The 18,182-nt window shown below is 45.5% G+C and overlaps 1 protein-coding gene across 2 annotated transcripts in view; it reads right to left on the reverse strand.

Moving 5' to 3' along the window:
• The window catches only part of NSMCE2 (NSE2 (MMS21) homolog, SMC5-SMC6 complex SUMO ligase), a 222,341-nt gene that overhangs the window by 10,628 nt on the left and 193,531 nt on the right, over nt 1-18,182 (reverse strand). For both annotated transcript variants that reach the window (XM_060277624.1, XM_060277623.1), the window contains exon 5: nt 210-313. In XM_060277624.1, the coding sequence (XP_060133607.1) occupies nt 210-313 (104 nt within the window). The remainder of the gene's footprint in view (nt 1-209; nt 314-18,182) is intronic.

Here is an 18,182-nt window from a genome sequence, read left to right on the forward strand (position 1 = left end):
TGATAGGAATTTGTAGTCCAAAAACAGCTGGAAGCCCTGCTCTGGTGTGACTGTCCAGGCTTTGCACAAAACGTTTAACTGGAACACAGGCAACTTGACACACCCATCTACGACAAAAATTGATATCGTGAGCCGAGGTGAATTGGTTAGGGATAACTAATGAAGCCACGATCAATATACCCCACCAGGTATGAGTGCGTGTTGCCTACCTGCGTGATGGGGCACACAAAGTTCATCTGACTTTGCGTCACTGCAATGTCCTCATCAACCTGTTCAAGTGGCGAGCTCTTTTCCCCATCTGCCTGGACACCGACTGCAACATAAACGAGAGGGTGGAAGACCACTCAGTTACAGACATGGCTGCCATCGTGACATTCACGCCCCCCCCTGCGGAGGTCTACCTTGTGACAACCTGGAAGAGGGCCTTTTCCACTGAGGCATTATTACTGTATTGCCAGTTCATAAGCCACTTAACAGCCCAAGGCAATCAAAGAGATGTGCAACAGCAAGAGAAAAATGGCATAAAGTACAAAAAATGCAATTAGTAAATTCGCTTCCAACAGCGACAACAAAACTATTCCTCTATACCCAGGCCTTGGGCTGATGAAACAATCTTCTAAGGCCTTTTAAATATGTTTGTGGTGAGGCTATAGGTGTGCATTATTATGTTATGTATTTTGTGTTCTCATTTTGTCTTTTCATGCTGTAAACCACCTTGTGATCTTCGGGTGATGGGAGATACATCGATTTCACAAATAAAATAAAAACCACATATTGTGGGCATTGCAACTAGTTCCTTTTGGCTCTCAAACCACCCGGAAGCAGCCCTAGTTATCTGTGTCATCTCATTTCCACAATTTCCAGGATAATTTTGCCATCTGAGTAGCTTCCCATAATTTAGTACAGTGGTACCTCGGTTTATGAATACAATTGGTTCCGGAAGTCTGTTCATAAACTGAAGCGTTCATAAACTGAAGTGAACTTTCCCACTATAAGTAATGGAAAGTGGATTAATCTGTTCCAGACGGTCCGTGGAGTACTTAAACTGAAGCGTTCATAAACTGAAGCGAACTTTCCCACTGAAAGTAATGGAAAGTGGATTAATCCGTTCCAGACAGGTCCACGGAGTACTCAACCTAAAGCGTACTTAACCCAAAGCATGGGTGTAATTGGTTCCGGAAGTCTGTTCATAAACTGAAGCGTTCATAAACTGAAGCGAACTTTCCCACTGAAAGTAATGGAAAGTGAATTAATCCATTCCAGATGGGTCTGCGGCGTTCGTAAACCGAAAATTCGTAAACCGAGGTGTTCATAAACCGAGGTTCCACTGTACTAACAGAGCACTGGAGACTTCTGGGATTGTCATGGCTGGCACACACAATTACAGGATGCTTGTGCCTACCAGCACAACTTACGTGTCTCACCCTTTAAATCTTACAATGTAATATTATTGATAACTTATACTACCCGGGTTTCTAAATAGCTGCTCGCCTGTGGCATGCTAAGGATCTCCTCAAGCAACCCAGCTGGAAACCTTCTGTAAACTGAAGAAGAGTTGAGTCCCTCTTTCCTTTTCAGTGTAAGAGAAGTGTAAGAAAGTGGGCTAGTTAAAAAAAAAAAAAGTTGTCTGGCTATTTCTGTGGACTTGTTTGAAAAGCTGTACCACACTGAGGGGGTGGTGGAGGCTTCTAGAAACCACACACTGATGCATTACTTACTTCTTGCAGCACTAGGGTTGTGGTTACATACAGGCACAGCCTTTCAGGATTAATTTTGTAACAAAACGAACCAGGTCTACAGTTTGGCCAGAGTTATAGAACAGAACTGCACTGTGTGTGTGTGTGTGTGTGTGTGTTACGCAACCGCTTTCATTCGGAGACACATCCTTCCTTCTCCTCTGCCAAATAAAATCCATTTCTCTTATTTCCTTAAAGTCCTTTATAGTGGCCAAACATCTCCTGGGCACAACTGAGGCTCAAGACAAATGCTGGCTAACCGACCGTATACAGAGACAGCGTTGAAAGGAAGTAAAAAAAAAAGTCCAACCCTCAAGCATGCTGCAGAAAAGATTTGGGGCTGTGTATCTGCCAGGAAGAAAAAATGCAGAATGTGCAACTCAATGCATATGCCAGGTTCTGGAGAAATTTGACTCCTATTATTATTATTATTATTATTATTATTATTATTATTATTATTACCCCTGCCGGTGGTGAAACCTGTTGGGTGGCTTAGGGCCAATTACTATCTCTCAGCCTTTCCTACCTCACAGGGTTGTTGTGAGGATAAATGGAACCTGGGAGGAACCCCGTATGCCACCCTGAGCTCCTCAGTGAGATAAAATTGTACTAAATCAGGGATGGAGAATCTGTTCCAACTATTCTTGAGCTAGCCCCAGACACTGAACACTCGCCAAAACACTGACCATTGGACATGTTGGATAGGGCAGAATGGGATTCAATACCTAACAACATCTAAAGGGTGGCAAGTTTAAATAAATACAGGTGGTGACTCTTTTAGGCAAGTCCAATTGACGCATGGCCACCTTTCGGACCCGGAAGAAGGCAGAATAAATGGCAATGTTTGTCTGTCTAAAGCAGAGGTTTTCAACCTTTTTGGGTCCACGGCTCCCTTCCTTGACCAACTACAATCTTTCTGCGACTCCTCTGTGCGGCTGAGGAGCCGTTATGGCACCCCTTGCCTGCAGAGCTGGCAGCCTCTCACCCCTTTTCAAACACCCTCCCTTGTGGAGCGTTTCCCCCAGGCTCCTCTCCTTTGGAGTCCGCCCTGCAGCCGTTGCCCCTGGTCTCTGAGCCGCCCCCCGCCGCCGCCGCCCCAAAGAGAGGTGCCCCCTCACACTGCCCCTGGGACTTGTCTGTCCATTCCCAACAGCAAAGGTTTTCGCCTGCTTGCTTGCTTATTCTGAAGCCACCTCAGCTCCTGGCATCCAGCACCCCCTGGCCAGCCCCAGAGGCACCATTCACCTGGGGAGTTTGTCGCTGGGGCTGCTGCAACCAACAACTGTGCAAGCCTTTGGGAGGCAGAGACATGAGAGGGCATCAGAGGAGGGAGGGAAGGAAAGAGGGACAGAGGCCAGTGTTGCCTGCGGAACCCCTGACCATCATTCAAGGTAGCCTAGGGTACCACAGCACACGGGTTGAAAACCTCTGGTCTAAGGCAGTGGTCCTCAACCTTGGGCCTCCAGATGTTTTGAGACTACAATTCCCATCATCCCTGACCACTGGTGCTGCTAGCTAGGGATCATGGGAGTTGTAGGCCAAAAACATCTGGAGGCCCAAGGTTGAGGACCACTGGTCTAAGGGATAACACCCTCCAAAACACAACATAGCCAAAGAAAATGGTCACCACTTGCTTCCAGAATGCCAGCGTTATAGACGTTTGAGCAACAGCCCCAAAATGCCAATCTGGCTGGAATCTGGCCTTAACTATGCAAGTTCCGTAGTTTATTTTTTTAAAAAATAAATTTTTATTTATTTTCGATCAACACTGATACATCATGAACATTATATACATTATATACATCAAGATCCACGACGTGACTTCCCTCCTTTCAGCAGATGGTAAGTTATTTCACTCTTACATCGTATTGTCTAACTCTAATTAGATATATATGTACCATTATGAGAGTTATGTTGTTACCACTAACGTTTTCATACCTTTATAATTGACCTTAGCATATTCAACAAATTTACTCCATTGCAATTTGAACTATGGTTTTCCCAGTAGTGATGTATGGAAGTGAGAGCTGGACCATAAAGAAGGCTGATCGCCGAAGAATTGATGCTTTTGAATTATGGTGCTGGAGGAGACTCTTGAGAGTCCCATGGACTGCAAGAAGATCAAACCTATCCATTCTTAAGGAAATCAGCCCTGAGTGCTCCCTGGAAGGACAGATCGTGAAGCTGAGGCTCCAATACTTTGGCCACCTCATGAGAAGAGAAGAATCCTTGGAAAAGACCCTGATGCTGGGAAAGATTGAGGGCACTAGGAGAAGGGGACGACAGAGGACAAGATGGTTGGACAGTGTTCTCGAAGCTACGAACATGAGTTTGACCAAACTGCGGGAGGCAGTGCAAGACAGGAGTGCCTGGCGTGCTATGGTCCATGGGGTCACGAAGAGTCGGACACGACTAAACGACTAAACAACAACAACAACAAATTTGAACTTTCCTTCGTCCTGATCCCGGATTCTATAGGTTAGATTGGCTATTTCCATGTAATCCAGAAGCTTCGACTGCCACTCACTAATTGATGGAATTTCGTTAGTTTTCCATTTCTGGGCTATAAGAATTCTCGCCGCCACAGTGGTGTAGAGGAAAATTCTTTAATCAACTTTTGCAATTTCATTGCCTATTAATCCCAACAAAAAAGCCTCCGTCTTTTTAGGGAAAGTGTATCTCAAATTTTTTAAAAATTCGTTATAAACCAAATCCCAATTTTTTAAAATCTTTTCGCACTCCCACCACATGTGATAGAATTCTCCCACCGATGTTCTACATTTCCAACACCATTTGTTTTGGGCAAGTTCCATAGTTTAAATGAGGTCCCACTCTAGATTTGCAAAGCGGCATTATGATATCAGCAGTTTTATTTTCAATTCCTTTCCTGATGATCCCTAGCACGGGATTGGCCTTTTTCATGGCCGCAGCATGCTGGGTTGAAGTGGACATCTGTTGTAAACCACTTCGGACTCAGCTCAGTGTGCAATCTGAATCCAACAATCAACAAGAAGAGGGAGGCTGTAAGGTTCCCCAACCACGATCTAGCCAGTGTTGTATATTCGAGTAGGTAGTGATTCTCTTTCCCAAGCATGCAACCTGAATCCTTTTAACCAGGGGATTTGACCTGGGACTACCCACATAGAAAACACACATTGCACCACCAAACTCATTCTTCTACATACCTAGTTTGTGAAGTGAGAAGAGGCACCAGTTTCATCTTACTATGGTGCATGTTGCAACAATTGCTCAAGGAGAATATGCAGAGCTCTTGTGGACTTGGTTGCAGAGAGCTCCTAACTCAATAGTGCCATTCAAATTCAACCACAGCTGAAGGACCAGAGGCGATAGTTTGATAGGCAGGATGTTGTTGTTTAGTTGTTTGGTCATGTCCGACTCTTCGTGGACCAGAGCACACCAGGCACTCCTGTCTTCCACTGCCTCCCGCAGTTTGGTCAAATTCATGTTCGTAGCTTCGAGAACACTGTCCAACCATCTCATCCTCTGTATTGGAGCCTCAGCTTCAGGATCTGTCCTTCCAGTGAGCACTCAGGGCTGATTTCCTTCAGAATAGATAGGTTTGATCTTCTTGCAGTCCATGGGACTCTCAAGAGTCTCCTCCAGCACCAAAATTCAAAAGCATCAATTCTTTGGCGATCAGCCTTCTTTATGGTCCAGCTGTCACTTCCATACATCACTACTGGGAAAACCATAGCTTTAACTATACGGACCTTTGTCGGCAAAGTGATGGCAGGATACACATAGAAAAAAGTTACATGTAGGGTAAAGTGGTTTCCAAATGTGGAGGAGAAGAGTGAGACTCCTTAGGAGCGGGAGAACCGATAATCAGTGGGGTGCAAGTCCTCAAGCGAAGAGGGTCGCAAGGCCTCGGCCTGAGATGCTGCCACCTAGCATAGTTTCAAAAATACCTCAACTGTAGTGACAGACTACGGTAAGTCTCTGTTAACAACCGGGAGGGAGCAGAACAGTGTCACCCGCTGCAGGAATATATACGAGACGTGGACTCTGTCCACATGGCATATAAAAAGGTGTCAGACGCGGTGACTACGATGGGCCGTGCTGTTCAGAATCTCAGTTACATCTAAGCCTTCTTCCATGCGTCAGGCGTGTGCAGATGAGAAGTGGAGTTGGCTGCAGCAAACAAACCGCTTGCTCTTCCTACCAACCATGCCTGAGGCATGTCGAACAGAGAACACTTTCTTCCTCATGGAGATCTTCTGTGCTCGTGGTATGCGCAGTACGTACTTCGAATGTGGACAGGAGCAAGAGAAAACACAATGTGCAATAAGCTGGCGCAAAGCATGCCGGTGTAAATTAAGCCAGCAAAAAGTTACACCAGATCCAAACTAAGGTTCATTCACTAGGGCTGCTGCTGCTCCTTTGCCTAAGTGTGGCAGAGGAAAAACAAGCCTTTAATACAGTGTTCTGTACCAGGTTGCCAGGTCATGTGACCAAGTTGAATGGGCTTAGGATACAGCCCAAGTCCTCTTTCTCTGGCACCGCCCCTGCCACATCCCTGGAACACGCTTTCTGAGATTTACACTGGCATCAGCTCAGCCAGCATTGAGTCAGGATGTGTAGCTTTGGCTGAGTTGTGGTTTAGGATCTGATGCTGGCTGACCCCGGCAGACATAGGAATGAGCCAGCTGGGCTCTGAGATCTGCTTCATCCTACACTGCGCAACCTGGCAGATTGTGCCATAGGGAGCATTTTTAGATAAAATACGTTTAGAACGACAGGCAACTGAGATGAAAGAAAATGAATTTGATGTGAAAGAAATATATCAATTTGGGTTAATAATGGCTTAGAGGGCAATCCTATGAATGTTTACTCGGAATTTAAGACCCACCACATTCAGTGAGACTTACTCCCAGGTAAACGTGTGTAGGATTGCAACCTCAGCCCTATGAATCATAGAATCATAGAATCGTAGAGTTGGAAGAGACCACAAGGGCCATCCAGTCCAATCCCCTGCCGAGCAGGAAACACCATCAAAGCATTATTGACATATGCCTGTCAAGCCTCTGCTTAAAGACCTCCAAAGAAGGAGACTCCACCACACTCCTTGGTAGCAAATTCCACTGCCAAACAGCTCTTACTGTCAGGAAGTTCTTCCTAATGTTTAGGTGGAATCTTCTTTCTTGTAGCTTGAATCCATTGCTCCGTGTCGGCTTCTCTGGAGCAGCAGAAAACAACCTTTCTCCCTCCTCTATATGACATCCTTTTATATATTTGAACATGGCTATCATATCACCCCTTAACCTTCTCTTCTCCAGGCTAAACATACCCAGCTCCCTAAGCCGTTCCTCATAAGGCATTGTTTCCAGGCCTTTGCCCATTTTGGTTGCCCTCTTTGTCTGCTATGCATCATCTAGAAAATTTATGGATGTGGCCTCGACTCTCCGGCCCACACGGTACACCTCTCTAGGAATAGTTTAATGAAGAGCAGACTAAAATGGCACTCAGGAGACTCTGGTTCCCCAGGCAGCAAAGCAGGGCTTTTTTTACCTGGAGCGCACTGGAGCTGTGCTCCAGCACCCCTCAGGTGGGCAGCAGCACCTGACTAGCAAAGTCCCGCTATGCTTCACCTGACAAGGAGACCGTCCCCGAAGCGAATATCTTCTACAGGCTCTGAAGAGGGTCTCCTCGCGTGGGAAAGCTGCCCTGTCCCTCCTCCCTCTTGTACAGGCCTTTGACCATTTTTGTTGCCCTCTTCTGGACACGTTCCAGCTTGTCTGTGGTGCCCAGAGCTGGACACAGTACTCCAGGTGAGGTCTGACCAGAGCAAATGAAGTTTTCCTGTATCTGTGCTGGCGTGTTTCCGTTCATCTCAACGGGGCTTGTGTAGTAGAAATTCCTGGGGAACTGTGTTCAAACTCTTTTTTGAGTTTGAGTACTTTTTTGAGTGCTCATATTGCAATATTAGCACTTTAGGTATGGTAAACATTTTCCAGGCATCAGAAATTTTGTTGTGGAGACAGTCACATGGTTTGGGGGGTGGAGGGGGGCGGGGAAGAGATCAGTTTTCAAAACCATGGTTAGAACTTATTCTAAAACCATGCTGGACTTGTTTGGAAAACCATGCAAAAGGAAACCTAGGCAGTATAGAAACCTGAGGGCTTTTGCGACTGCTGAAATCCAATTCCACAGGTAAGATTGTGTCCGAAAAACACTTTGAAGCTGTGCAAAAAAAAAAAAGTGCCTTGCTTTCTTTTGCAACTCCTTATATTCTCACTCAAGAGATTTGGAAAGATGAAAAGAATGATTGGGTCATATCAGAAACGGTTAAGAAATAAGTCCTGAGCTTTACCCACAGTCAAAATATACAGTGAATAGCACATATGCTAATTCAGGCTTTGCTTATAGAAGAATCTGGATGACTCTAAATGTTCTCCTCATCTTAACTGATTCTTTAGCAACTGTGACTGATTTGACAGCTATGGCCATTCCTGGACCAAGAAAGCTCTGCCGCAGTAGTTCATGCGCTGCTTACTTCCAGACTGGATTACTGCACTGCAATGCTGGATGTGTGGCTTTCCTTTCGAGCTTGACCTGGAAGCTGCAGCTAGTGCAGAATGCTGCAGCACAACTGCTATCAGGAGTGAGGCCTTGTCAGCATGTAACACCTGTGCTCAGAAATCCGCAGCGGTTGCCGATTTGCTACCAGGCCAGCAGAATTGGCACTATTACAGGTGCCCCATAATACTTGCACTGTGTTTGTTAAGAGTTTGGAACTACTTGCCTATTGAGATCAAACTCTGTTTTAGTATTTTAACTTAAAAAAATAATAAATTCAATTAATAATAAAGACCCAGCATGGTGTAGTGGTTAAGAGCGGTGGACTCGTAATCTGGTGAACCGGGTTCGCTTCCCCGCTCCTCCACATGCAGCTGCTGGGTGACCTTGGGCTAGTCACACTTCTCTGAAGTCTTTCACTTCACTCACCTCACAGAGTGTTTGTTGTGGGGAAGGAAGGGAAAGGAGAATGTTAGCCGCTTTGAGACTCCTTAAGGGGAGTCAAAGGCGGGATATCAAGTCCAAACTCTAATAATGATGATGATGATGTATTGTCAGGGAGCTGCCCAAGAATGCTCTGGAGGGGGAGGAAGGCGAAGTGTCTGAGCAAGAACAGGAAGGAGGGGGCGAGCAGGAAGTGACGGTTGAGAGGGCAGATGGGAGTCAGGAGGTGTCAAGGCTCTCTGAGGCTGAAGCAAAGGGTCAGCACCACCCAGCCAGCTCTAGCACGGACACAGAGATGTTGCCAGTCCCTTCAGCCCAGGAAAGGAGAGGGTTAAAGAGGAGGGCTCAGAAGCATCCTTTGAAGCTGCTGGAGGAGGAGCTGAAGAGCAACACTCCCTGATTCTGACTCTGATGGAGAAACAGCATGAAAGGGAACTCTGCTTTCTACATATGTAAATAAACCCTCGTAAATACCTTTCTGGCTCACACGTGTGATTTGCGAAGGGGAGCTCCACACCTCACATGTACGTTTTAAAGTACTGTCGCATTGAGCATGTGTGTGTTTTTCACTTTCTGCAAATTTCATGAAATGAATAAATTAAAATAAACAGCACTTTCATCATAACCTAACATGCTGTGTAATCCTACCCATGCTTATCAGAAGAAAGCCACACTGACTTAAATGAGATGTATTCCCAGGTTAAGTGGGTATGGAATTGCAGACTCGCTGGAGAAAACAGGATTAAAACGGCTTGCACAATTGTGTTCAACCTTCTTCGAGGTGGCATGGGGTTCAACCCAGCAAGCCTGATGCCGGGAAGCCATTTGAAATAGAGCTCATCCTTTGGATCAGCAGAAGTGTTGCTTCTTTTCCAGGCTTGCAAACTGACACATGCCTGGTCGCCTGCGGTGAGTAAGATCCATGCAGAAGTGACCAGGAACGACAGTTCTCATTTATGCCATAAAGAAGAGATAGGCAGGCAAACATTTTTGTGTACGTATTGTTGGTGAACTTATTTTGCCAGGCCACCATAACCATTGCATGCAGGAGCCAATTAAAACAAGCAAGTCCTTCTGACAATTAATCCAGGGAATTCGCTGCCATAAAACTGTCGGGTCAGCCGGGGGCAAGAACGAGCCCCAGGCACAATGCAGGAACAAATCCAGCCCGTCTCTCCCATCAGCGTTCAGCGTGCAGCTCTAAGGAGTTCCGACAGCCCTTTCCCGACGATTTATTACGACTCATGTCTTCGAGACACTGAGTACATATTCAGAGTCCAGCAGAGATAAAACGCAGACGGAGCCAGGCTGAGGTTGTGTACTAAAAGCTACTTTATTAAGCGTAAGGCAGAACAAAAGGAAAACATGTCTTCTCTCACTGAGAGAAGTCCGAAGAAGAAGAAGAAAACTAACAGATACAAAATACAGCAAACATCCACTCCTGTGATTCCAACAATCTTTACTGGAATGTATAACACAGGCATGTGACCTGCACAGTGATAAAAATAGAAACCCAGCATAGAATAGAAAGCTTTACAGTGGGTTTAGACCAGGCATCCCCAAACATGCATCTTCCTTGACCACTGGTCCTGCTAGCTAGGAATCATGTGAGTTGTAGGCCAAAACATCTGGAGGGCCGCAGTTTGGGGATGCCTGGAGTTAGACAAATTTGTGGAGGAACTGTGTTATCAATGGCTATTAGCCATGTAACTAAATGGAGCTTCCCTGTTCTGGAGCAGTATACCTTTGAACAGGGGTTCCCAAACTAAGGCCCGGGGGCCGGATGCGGCCCAATCACCTTCTAAATCCGGCCCGCAGACGGTCCAGGAATCAGCATGTTTTTACATTACTAGAATATCTCCTTTTATTTAAAATGCATCTCTGAGTTATTTGTGGGGCCTGCCTGGTGTTTTTACATGAGTAGAATGTGTCCTTTTATTAAAAATGCATCTCTGGGTTATTTGTGGGGCATAGGAATTCGTTCATTTTTATTTTTTTTCAAAATATAGTCCGTCCCCCCACAAGGTCTAAGGGACAGTGGACTGGTCCCCTGCTGAAAAAGTTTGCTGATCCCTGCCTTTGAATATCAGTTGCTGTGGGTAGAAAAAGGAGAATGGCAGGGGAAAGCTGTTATCTTCATGGCCCTGCTTAGCAGCTTCCTAAAGGCAACTATTTGCCCACTGTGGGAAACAGGATGTTGGAGCAGGCAGACCTTTGGTCTGATCCGGCATGGTAGTTCTCATGTTCCTCTGAACGTTTAGCTCAGCTTCTAGAGTTGCATGAAAGAGGAAAACAGTACCATATTGGTATAATTCCCCTCAATGCTTCACGTGGAGCTATAGCCCGAAGGAGCTGCTGCCATGGGCGTTATCATATCATCATAGAATCAAAGAATTGTTGAGTTGGAAGGGACCCCAAGGGTCATCCAGTCCAGCCCTCTGCAATGCAGGAATCTCAGCTAAAGCATCCATGTCAGATGGCCATCCAACCTCTGTTTAAAAACCTCCAAGAAAGTACAATGGCAAGAAAAATGGATCAGCTATGCGGAATTGGCAAAGTTACCATACAAACTACGAGAGAAGGACAACCGTGACTTCAAGGAAGAATGGGAACTTTTTACAAACTATCTAAAACGACAACAAAAGGACTTGAACACCTTGGCAGGTTTTGAATAAACATCCACAATTGATTAGTAGAACACAGGATAGATAAGGATATGTGCAATTTTATAACATGCAGAGAATCACATGGGTAAACAAATCAGAGGGGGGAAGCTGAGGGAAGTCATTGGAGGGTGGGAGAGGGAGGAAGGGGAGGGTATAAAAAGGGGGGAATGTAATTAGCTATATTGATTGACAATGTTTTTGTTAAATTTGGTTAATAAATTTTTTTTAAACAAAAACAAAAACAAAAAAACCTCCAAGGAAGGAGAGTTCACAAACTCCTGAGGGAGACAGTTTCACTGTCGAACAGCTCTTACTGTTTATGTGTATTTATGTGCATGTGTGTTTGAATGATCTGAAGAGAGCAAAAGTTTATGAGTCACAGTGGTGTTGAGAGCGTATGCACTTGTACTGTTAAAAGTGCCGCGTTTAATTTTTGGCTGCTATTTTTTAAATGTTGTTTCATAGATTATAAAAGCTGTATTGATGTGTTAATAATGAAAGGACTTTTGCTTTCATTGTGATGCTTAGCTTATTTTTTTTAGTTGCTGCTTTCTTAACAGTGGATTTGTAACTGGCTGACTGACCGAACCCGAAGGGTGCTCATCAATGGCTCCTCCTCATCCTGGAGAGTAGTGACTAGTGGGGTGCCACAGGGTTCTGTCTTGGGCCCAGTCTTATTCAACATCTTTATCAATGACTTGGATGATGGGCTTGAGGGCATCCTGAGCAAGTTTGCAGATGACACCAAATTGGGAGGGGTGGCTAATACCCCATAGGACAGGATCACACTTCAAAATGACCTTAAAAGATTAGACAACTGGGCCAAAGCAAACAAGATGAATTTTAACAGGGAGAAATGTAAAGTACTACACTTGGGCAAAAAAAATGAAAGGCACAAATACAGGATGGGAGACACCTGGCTTGAGAGCAGTACATGTGAAAAGGATTTAGGAGTCTTGGTGGACAACAAACTTGACATGAGTCTACAGTGTGATGCAGCAGCTAAAAAAGCCAATGCATTTCTGGGCTGCATCAACAGGAGTATAGCATCTAGATCAGCCATCCTCAAACTGCGGCCCTCCAGATGTTTTGGCCTACAACTCCCATGATCCCTAGCTAACAGGACCAGTGGTCGGGGAAGATGGGAATTGTAGCCCAAAACATCTGGAGGGCCAAAGTTTGGGGATGCCTAATCTAGATCAAGGGAAGTAAGAGCACCACTGTATTCTGCTCTGGTCAGACCTCACCTGGAGTACTTCTGGGCACCGCAGTTCAAGAAGGATACTGACAAGGTGGAACGTGTCCAGAGGAGGGCAACCAAAATGGTCAAAGGCCTGGAAACAATGCCTTATGAGGAACGGGTTAGAGAGCTGGGTATGTTTAGCCTGGAGAAGAGAAGGTTAAGGGGTGATATGATAGCCATGTTCAAATATATAAAAGGATGTCATATAGAAGTGGGTGAAAGGTTGTTTTCTGCTGCTCCAGAGAAGCGGACACAGAGCAATGGATTCAAGCTACAAGAAAGAAGATTCCACCTAAACATTAGGAAGAGCTTCCTGACACTAAGAGCTGTTCGGTAGTGGAATTTGCTGCCAAGGAGTGTGGTGGAGTCTCCTTTGGAGGTCTTTAAGCGGAGGCTTGACAGCCATCTGTCAGGAATGCTTTGATGGGTGTTTCCTGCTTGGCAGGGGGTTGGACTGGATGGCCCTTGTGGTCTCTTCCAACTATATGATTCTAACAGTGTTTTAAAGATTGCAATTGTTTCGCCGAGTACGGTATTTGTTAATTATTCTTTATGATTTATATAGCTGTACTTGTGACGTTCTATTATGTTCTATCACGCTATCATTATTTATTGATTGGTTTGTAAGCCGCTTCGGGATTCATCTGAACGAAAAGCAACATAGAAATGTAATCTATCTATCTATTTATTTATTTATCTATCTATCTGGGTCTGACAACCTTAATAACTCAAGCAAATGGAAACTCCAGTTCTGACATCTGACCACATTTCGAGGGAAGCAGATGGTTTGCATGTTGCACTGTAAATAAATACAGTCATAATTAGCTTCTGAGAACATTTGTGGTTTCTCTGTATGGCCAAACTGTTACATCTCAAGTTGCGCTTCTGGTTCAGAAACAAATGTTGCCAGCATCAACATGGGACACTGTCAGTGTGCCTCATAATAGCCGCCAAGATTTGACAGATGTCTGACTTTCAAAATCCCACCACAATTTCGAGAGACAGCTGTACGTTTAAGATAGCAAGCTTGCCTCCAGACCTGTCTTTTACCAATATTACTAAGGTTGGGGAGGGCCAAGGCTCAGCATCTCTGGGCCTCTTGGGCTGGGAGAGAACTCCGTCTGAGATCCTAGTGATCCACTGCCAGCCAGTGTAGACAAGGCTGGGTTAGATGTAAGGCAGCTTTCTGTGTTCCTGTATTCCTACTCTTAAAACTCCTTTGCTAGCATCCCACGTTTCCACGATGGTTGTGGAGAAGGGGCAGCCCAGTTTTCCCCAGGTGCCATGGAAACTGATCTCTCTACCTGTTGAGCATCATATTTAGCTTCATTTCTGTTCTTGTTCCTCAAAAGGATACAAGACATCCATATACCACTAGAGATACCAGCAGGCATTTGTGTGTGTGTATGTAACAGATACATATAACATCAATTTGATGTCCAAGACGACTTCTTTTACTTCCTCCCCATACATTTTTCCTACTCACATTTTATTTTTAAGACTGTAAGCTTGAGTGCAGGGACTGTGCCATTTTTATGAGTTGGTAAGTTTTTTCTGTCTGAAGCGGAAGATATTAATGCTTTGAATGAATGAATGCACACATAAACGGGCCCACAGACAACTTTGCTCTGAGGATGTCTTTGTGAACTCGAAACTCTATCAGCATGTTCTATTTCTAACCTAATTGGTTTCCAGAGGGTTAGGCGCATTAGTCTGCCGCAGCAAAAATAACAGGAAGTCTTGTGACAATTTATTTTTCTTTTTTTAATGGTATAGGTTTTCATGGACTGGAGTCGAGTTCAAGATAAATCTGATAAAGTGGATTCCAGTCCATGAAATCTTATGCCATAAAACATCTGATAGGTGCCACAAGACTTTGTTACTGAACCTAACTGAATGTCTGCTGCAATTTACAGCTTTCTTCCCAAATTTGAAAAAATAAATATGCAGGCTTGGAACAGAATAGCTACAGATTTTCCTTTGCTTTTTAACATTCAGACTGAGGAAGAGTGAAGAGTCCTGCGTTCAAAGCTTGCATTCAAGACACTACTTGCTCAAAGGCAAACATGGATAGAGGAACCTTTGTTCTCTCTAATCCATCGGAGGAGGACTAAAGCCCTTTAAAAAAAATAGAGAGAGAGCAATACACCAGTATTTGGATTTGCAAAAGTGAATCACCTACTCGGACTACTCACAGATAAAAGGAGTGAAATTTAAAAATAAACTCTGCGCCGGGCGACCACACCTGTATGAAGAATCAGGGTTTCACAATTCAGATGCACACAGGGAAGAATGACTTGACTTATCAGCTCTCCTCCCAAAGCACTAACACCGTCATCAGAGTAGAAGATTTTACAGGAGATTGCTCAGGTCAGTTCAGAAAGAGGTCAGCCTCAAGACACTGCATGGTGGGGCGTCGGCCCCAAAAGGACAAGAGCCCCCAGGACCTGATGCTCCCCACCACCACCACTGCAACTTGCTTGCTATTTTGCCCACCCCTTTCTTGCTCTGGCCCAGAGAGGCTACCTTCCTAAGGACCCTCCAGGTCCTGGAGCCAAAACAGGTCCCAAGGATATGAAATAGGCACGGTTCTTTCAATTTCTCAACCCTTCCATTAAATCAGGCACCCCCAAACTCGGCCCTCCAGATGTTTTGGGACTACAATTCCCATCATCCCTGACCACTGGTCCTGTTAGCTAGGGATGATGGGAGTTGTAGTCCCAAAACATCTGGAGGGCCGAGTTTGGGGGTGCCTGCATTAAACCCACCACACTTTGATCTAAGTTGTGATGGCCTGGGACTCGGGCTCAGAACTAGAGGAGTCTCAGTCTGCACTGGATCCTCTGCTTCGGGCATCGGCTGAACCAAGTCTGGGGCCTGATTCTGAGGAGCCTTAGTCTGCACAGATTCCCCTGCAACAAGCACCAGCTGGGCCAAGTCAGGGGCCTGAGCCTGTCCTGGCTCCAGATGCTAGGAATACCTTGTTGCCGTAAGCTAGGTCATCACCGACAGCCATAGCTGCCAAGTTTTCCCTTTTTTAAAGGGAAATTCCCTTATGCTGAATAGGCTTCTTTGCGAGAAAAGGGAAAACTTGGCAGCTATGCCGACAGCTGACCCACTACCAGTTGAGTCAGGAGAGGCTGAGGCCATAGCTGCCAAGTATCCCGTATTCCCCGGGAAATCCCCTTTTTCCCAGCTGTTCCTAGCTGAAAAAAACGTTGTTGTTTTTTTGTTTCCCCCCGGTTTATTCTGGCGCGGCGGCCATTTTGGAACTGGGCGGAGCATGCTCAGAAGCAACTTTTGATGCTGCTCTGCCCAGTTCCAAAATGGCTGCAGTGCAACTTCTGGTCTGCTACTTCCGCCCGGTCCCTTATTTCTCCGACAGCAACTTGGCAGGTATGGGCTGAGGCAGCTCCTGGGTGTAGTAACCCACCGCCGTCTCCCGAGCTGCAGAGACTCAGGTCTGAGAGAAGGAGAGACCTGAGTACTTGCAGGAGGAGTGCTCGCCTTCGGGCAAGACAGGGTGGTGAGTCGTCAGGGGATCGGGATCGGCCATTACCCCATCAGAGATAAAAGGCGGTCAGACCCTGCCCCAGGTTGCAGGAGCAACATTGCTGTTTGCCAGATCCTGCCTGTGTTCCTGTTCGTGCCCTGCCCTGGTTTCCTGCCTGTGTTCCTGTTCCTAACCTTGCCTGCTTACCTGCCCTGCACCGCTTTGGCTACATTGGACTGACTCTATGTTGACTCTCTGGACTGTGGAACCGGACCTGGACCTCGCCTCTCGGATTACCCACAAGACCAGCACATAAGTAACAACAGAGAGCGGGGATGGCCTTTGTACAAGTTCAATTTCTGAAAGCTGCATTTGCTAAGGACGTTGGGAAATTGGTTTTCTGGGCCTTCCCATTTCACAAGAACCCAGGTCCCATCTTGCCAAGATTCAAAGCAAGGGTTCTTCATTCCCCAAGATTCTTCTTTGGCTGCTGCTTATTTTATATTTTAACATATACAATTGAGGTTCATGGAAGCAGAAATGATTTAGTCCAGACGCAATACTTAAGTGTAGTTAAAGCTTTTGCTTTAATTTTCAGTTAGCCAGGGTTCCTGCTTTTGTTTTATGGTCAATCTTAACTATGGTCTAGCAAAGCAAGACTGAGTCAGAAGCTATGGCTTAAAGTTGGCTCGTTTCCTAAACAACGACTAACCACAGTTTGTCAGTTTCAGATGTAATGGCAAATGGTAGCTAGTTGAAAACAGAAGCAAAAACTCCCCATTTTCTTGCACCACGACAAAGAAAGGGAGGGGAGAGGGAGCTCATGAGCCCAAGGTCCATTCCCATTAAAACTAAACTATAGTTTAACATGACGCCTAAACCCAGCCAATGTAAAACATGAAGGCAGCAAACCTGTTAGGAAGCATGTCTGAAACGGGCACACCAGCCAGGAACCTCTCCTTGCTTATGGCCTCCTGTCAAGTGAGCACCTGGCATCAAACCTGGGTAAAATGTGCATTGCAGGAAATCTGAGCTCCCCACTCCCCACCGTGAAGTCACTGGCAAACATGGATGAAACATGGTCTAGCATCTTGAGTAGTGTGCAAAGCAGCCTTTTTTGTCTGGAATTTACAGCAAATCAGCAGCTAAAAAGAGTTGCCTTCTTAATGGTAATGTGCAAGCGTATAGTTACTCATAGACCATCCCTGTTTTATCAGAAGCTAAAACTTGACTTCTAAAGGTTTCGACTTCCGAAGTTGACAACCCCGGAAGTCTTTTCGCCGTGTGCGTGGTTGGCGCACGTGCAGAAGCGTGAAATCACGCTTCGCGCATGCGCAGAACGGGCGCCTCGACAACTGAAGACTTCGACTTATGAAGATGGGCGCGGAACGGATCGTCTTCGTACGTCGAGGTACCACTGTAACTTCAATGCCTGCCTTTTCCATTTCTTGTGTACCCTAAGTTGTAGATCTCCCTTCCCCACAAGGTGCATTTAGCATCTCCCCCATACAGCTTTTGCCATATGCTGAAGACGTGTCTTCTCACCCCCTCCTGGCCTTGGACAGTTAAGGTATTTTGCTACGTGGGTATAAGTCCTTTCTCGAACTTATACTGAGCCTCCTGGTATCAACCCAACGGGCCCATCTTGTTCTCACTGTGGCTTGTTCCATTTGGAATGGTCTTAACTTGTTTTATAGCTGTAACAGTTTTACCTGTTCTTATAATTGTATAGTATACGGTTGTAACCCATCCTGGGAAATTATGGTGAAGGAAGGGCAATAAAACTTATAAATAAACAAACCCATGAGTCCTGGCACCAGCAGGAGCTGACTGTGGGTGAAATGTGCCGATCTTTACTCTGAACTTTACAGCAGATCTGGAGAAAACCGAGGTGTGAGTCACACATTTGTTGCCTTCTGCTGCCCTTTTTTTTCTGGTATACAAGCTTGCCTCTCAAGTGCACCATTCCACGTGGCAGATCGGCTCCACAAAGTCATGCAGAGAGGCAATCTCCAAAATAACAAAACGGATAAGAGAAGCAACTCTGGAATTAGCTCTATTAA

This window comes from Zootoca vivipara, chromosome 8 (genome assembly GCF_963506605.1).
Source record: "Zootoca vivipara chromosome 8, rZooViv1.1, whole genome shotgun sequence".
NCBI lineage: Eukaryota > Metazoa > Chordata > Lepidosauria > Squamata > Lacertidae > Zootoca > Zootoca vivipara.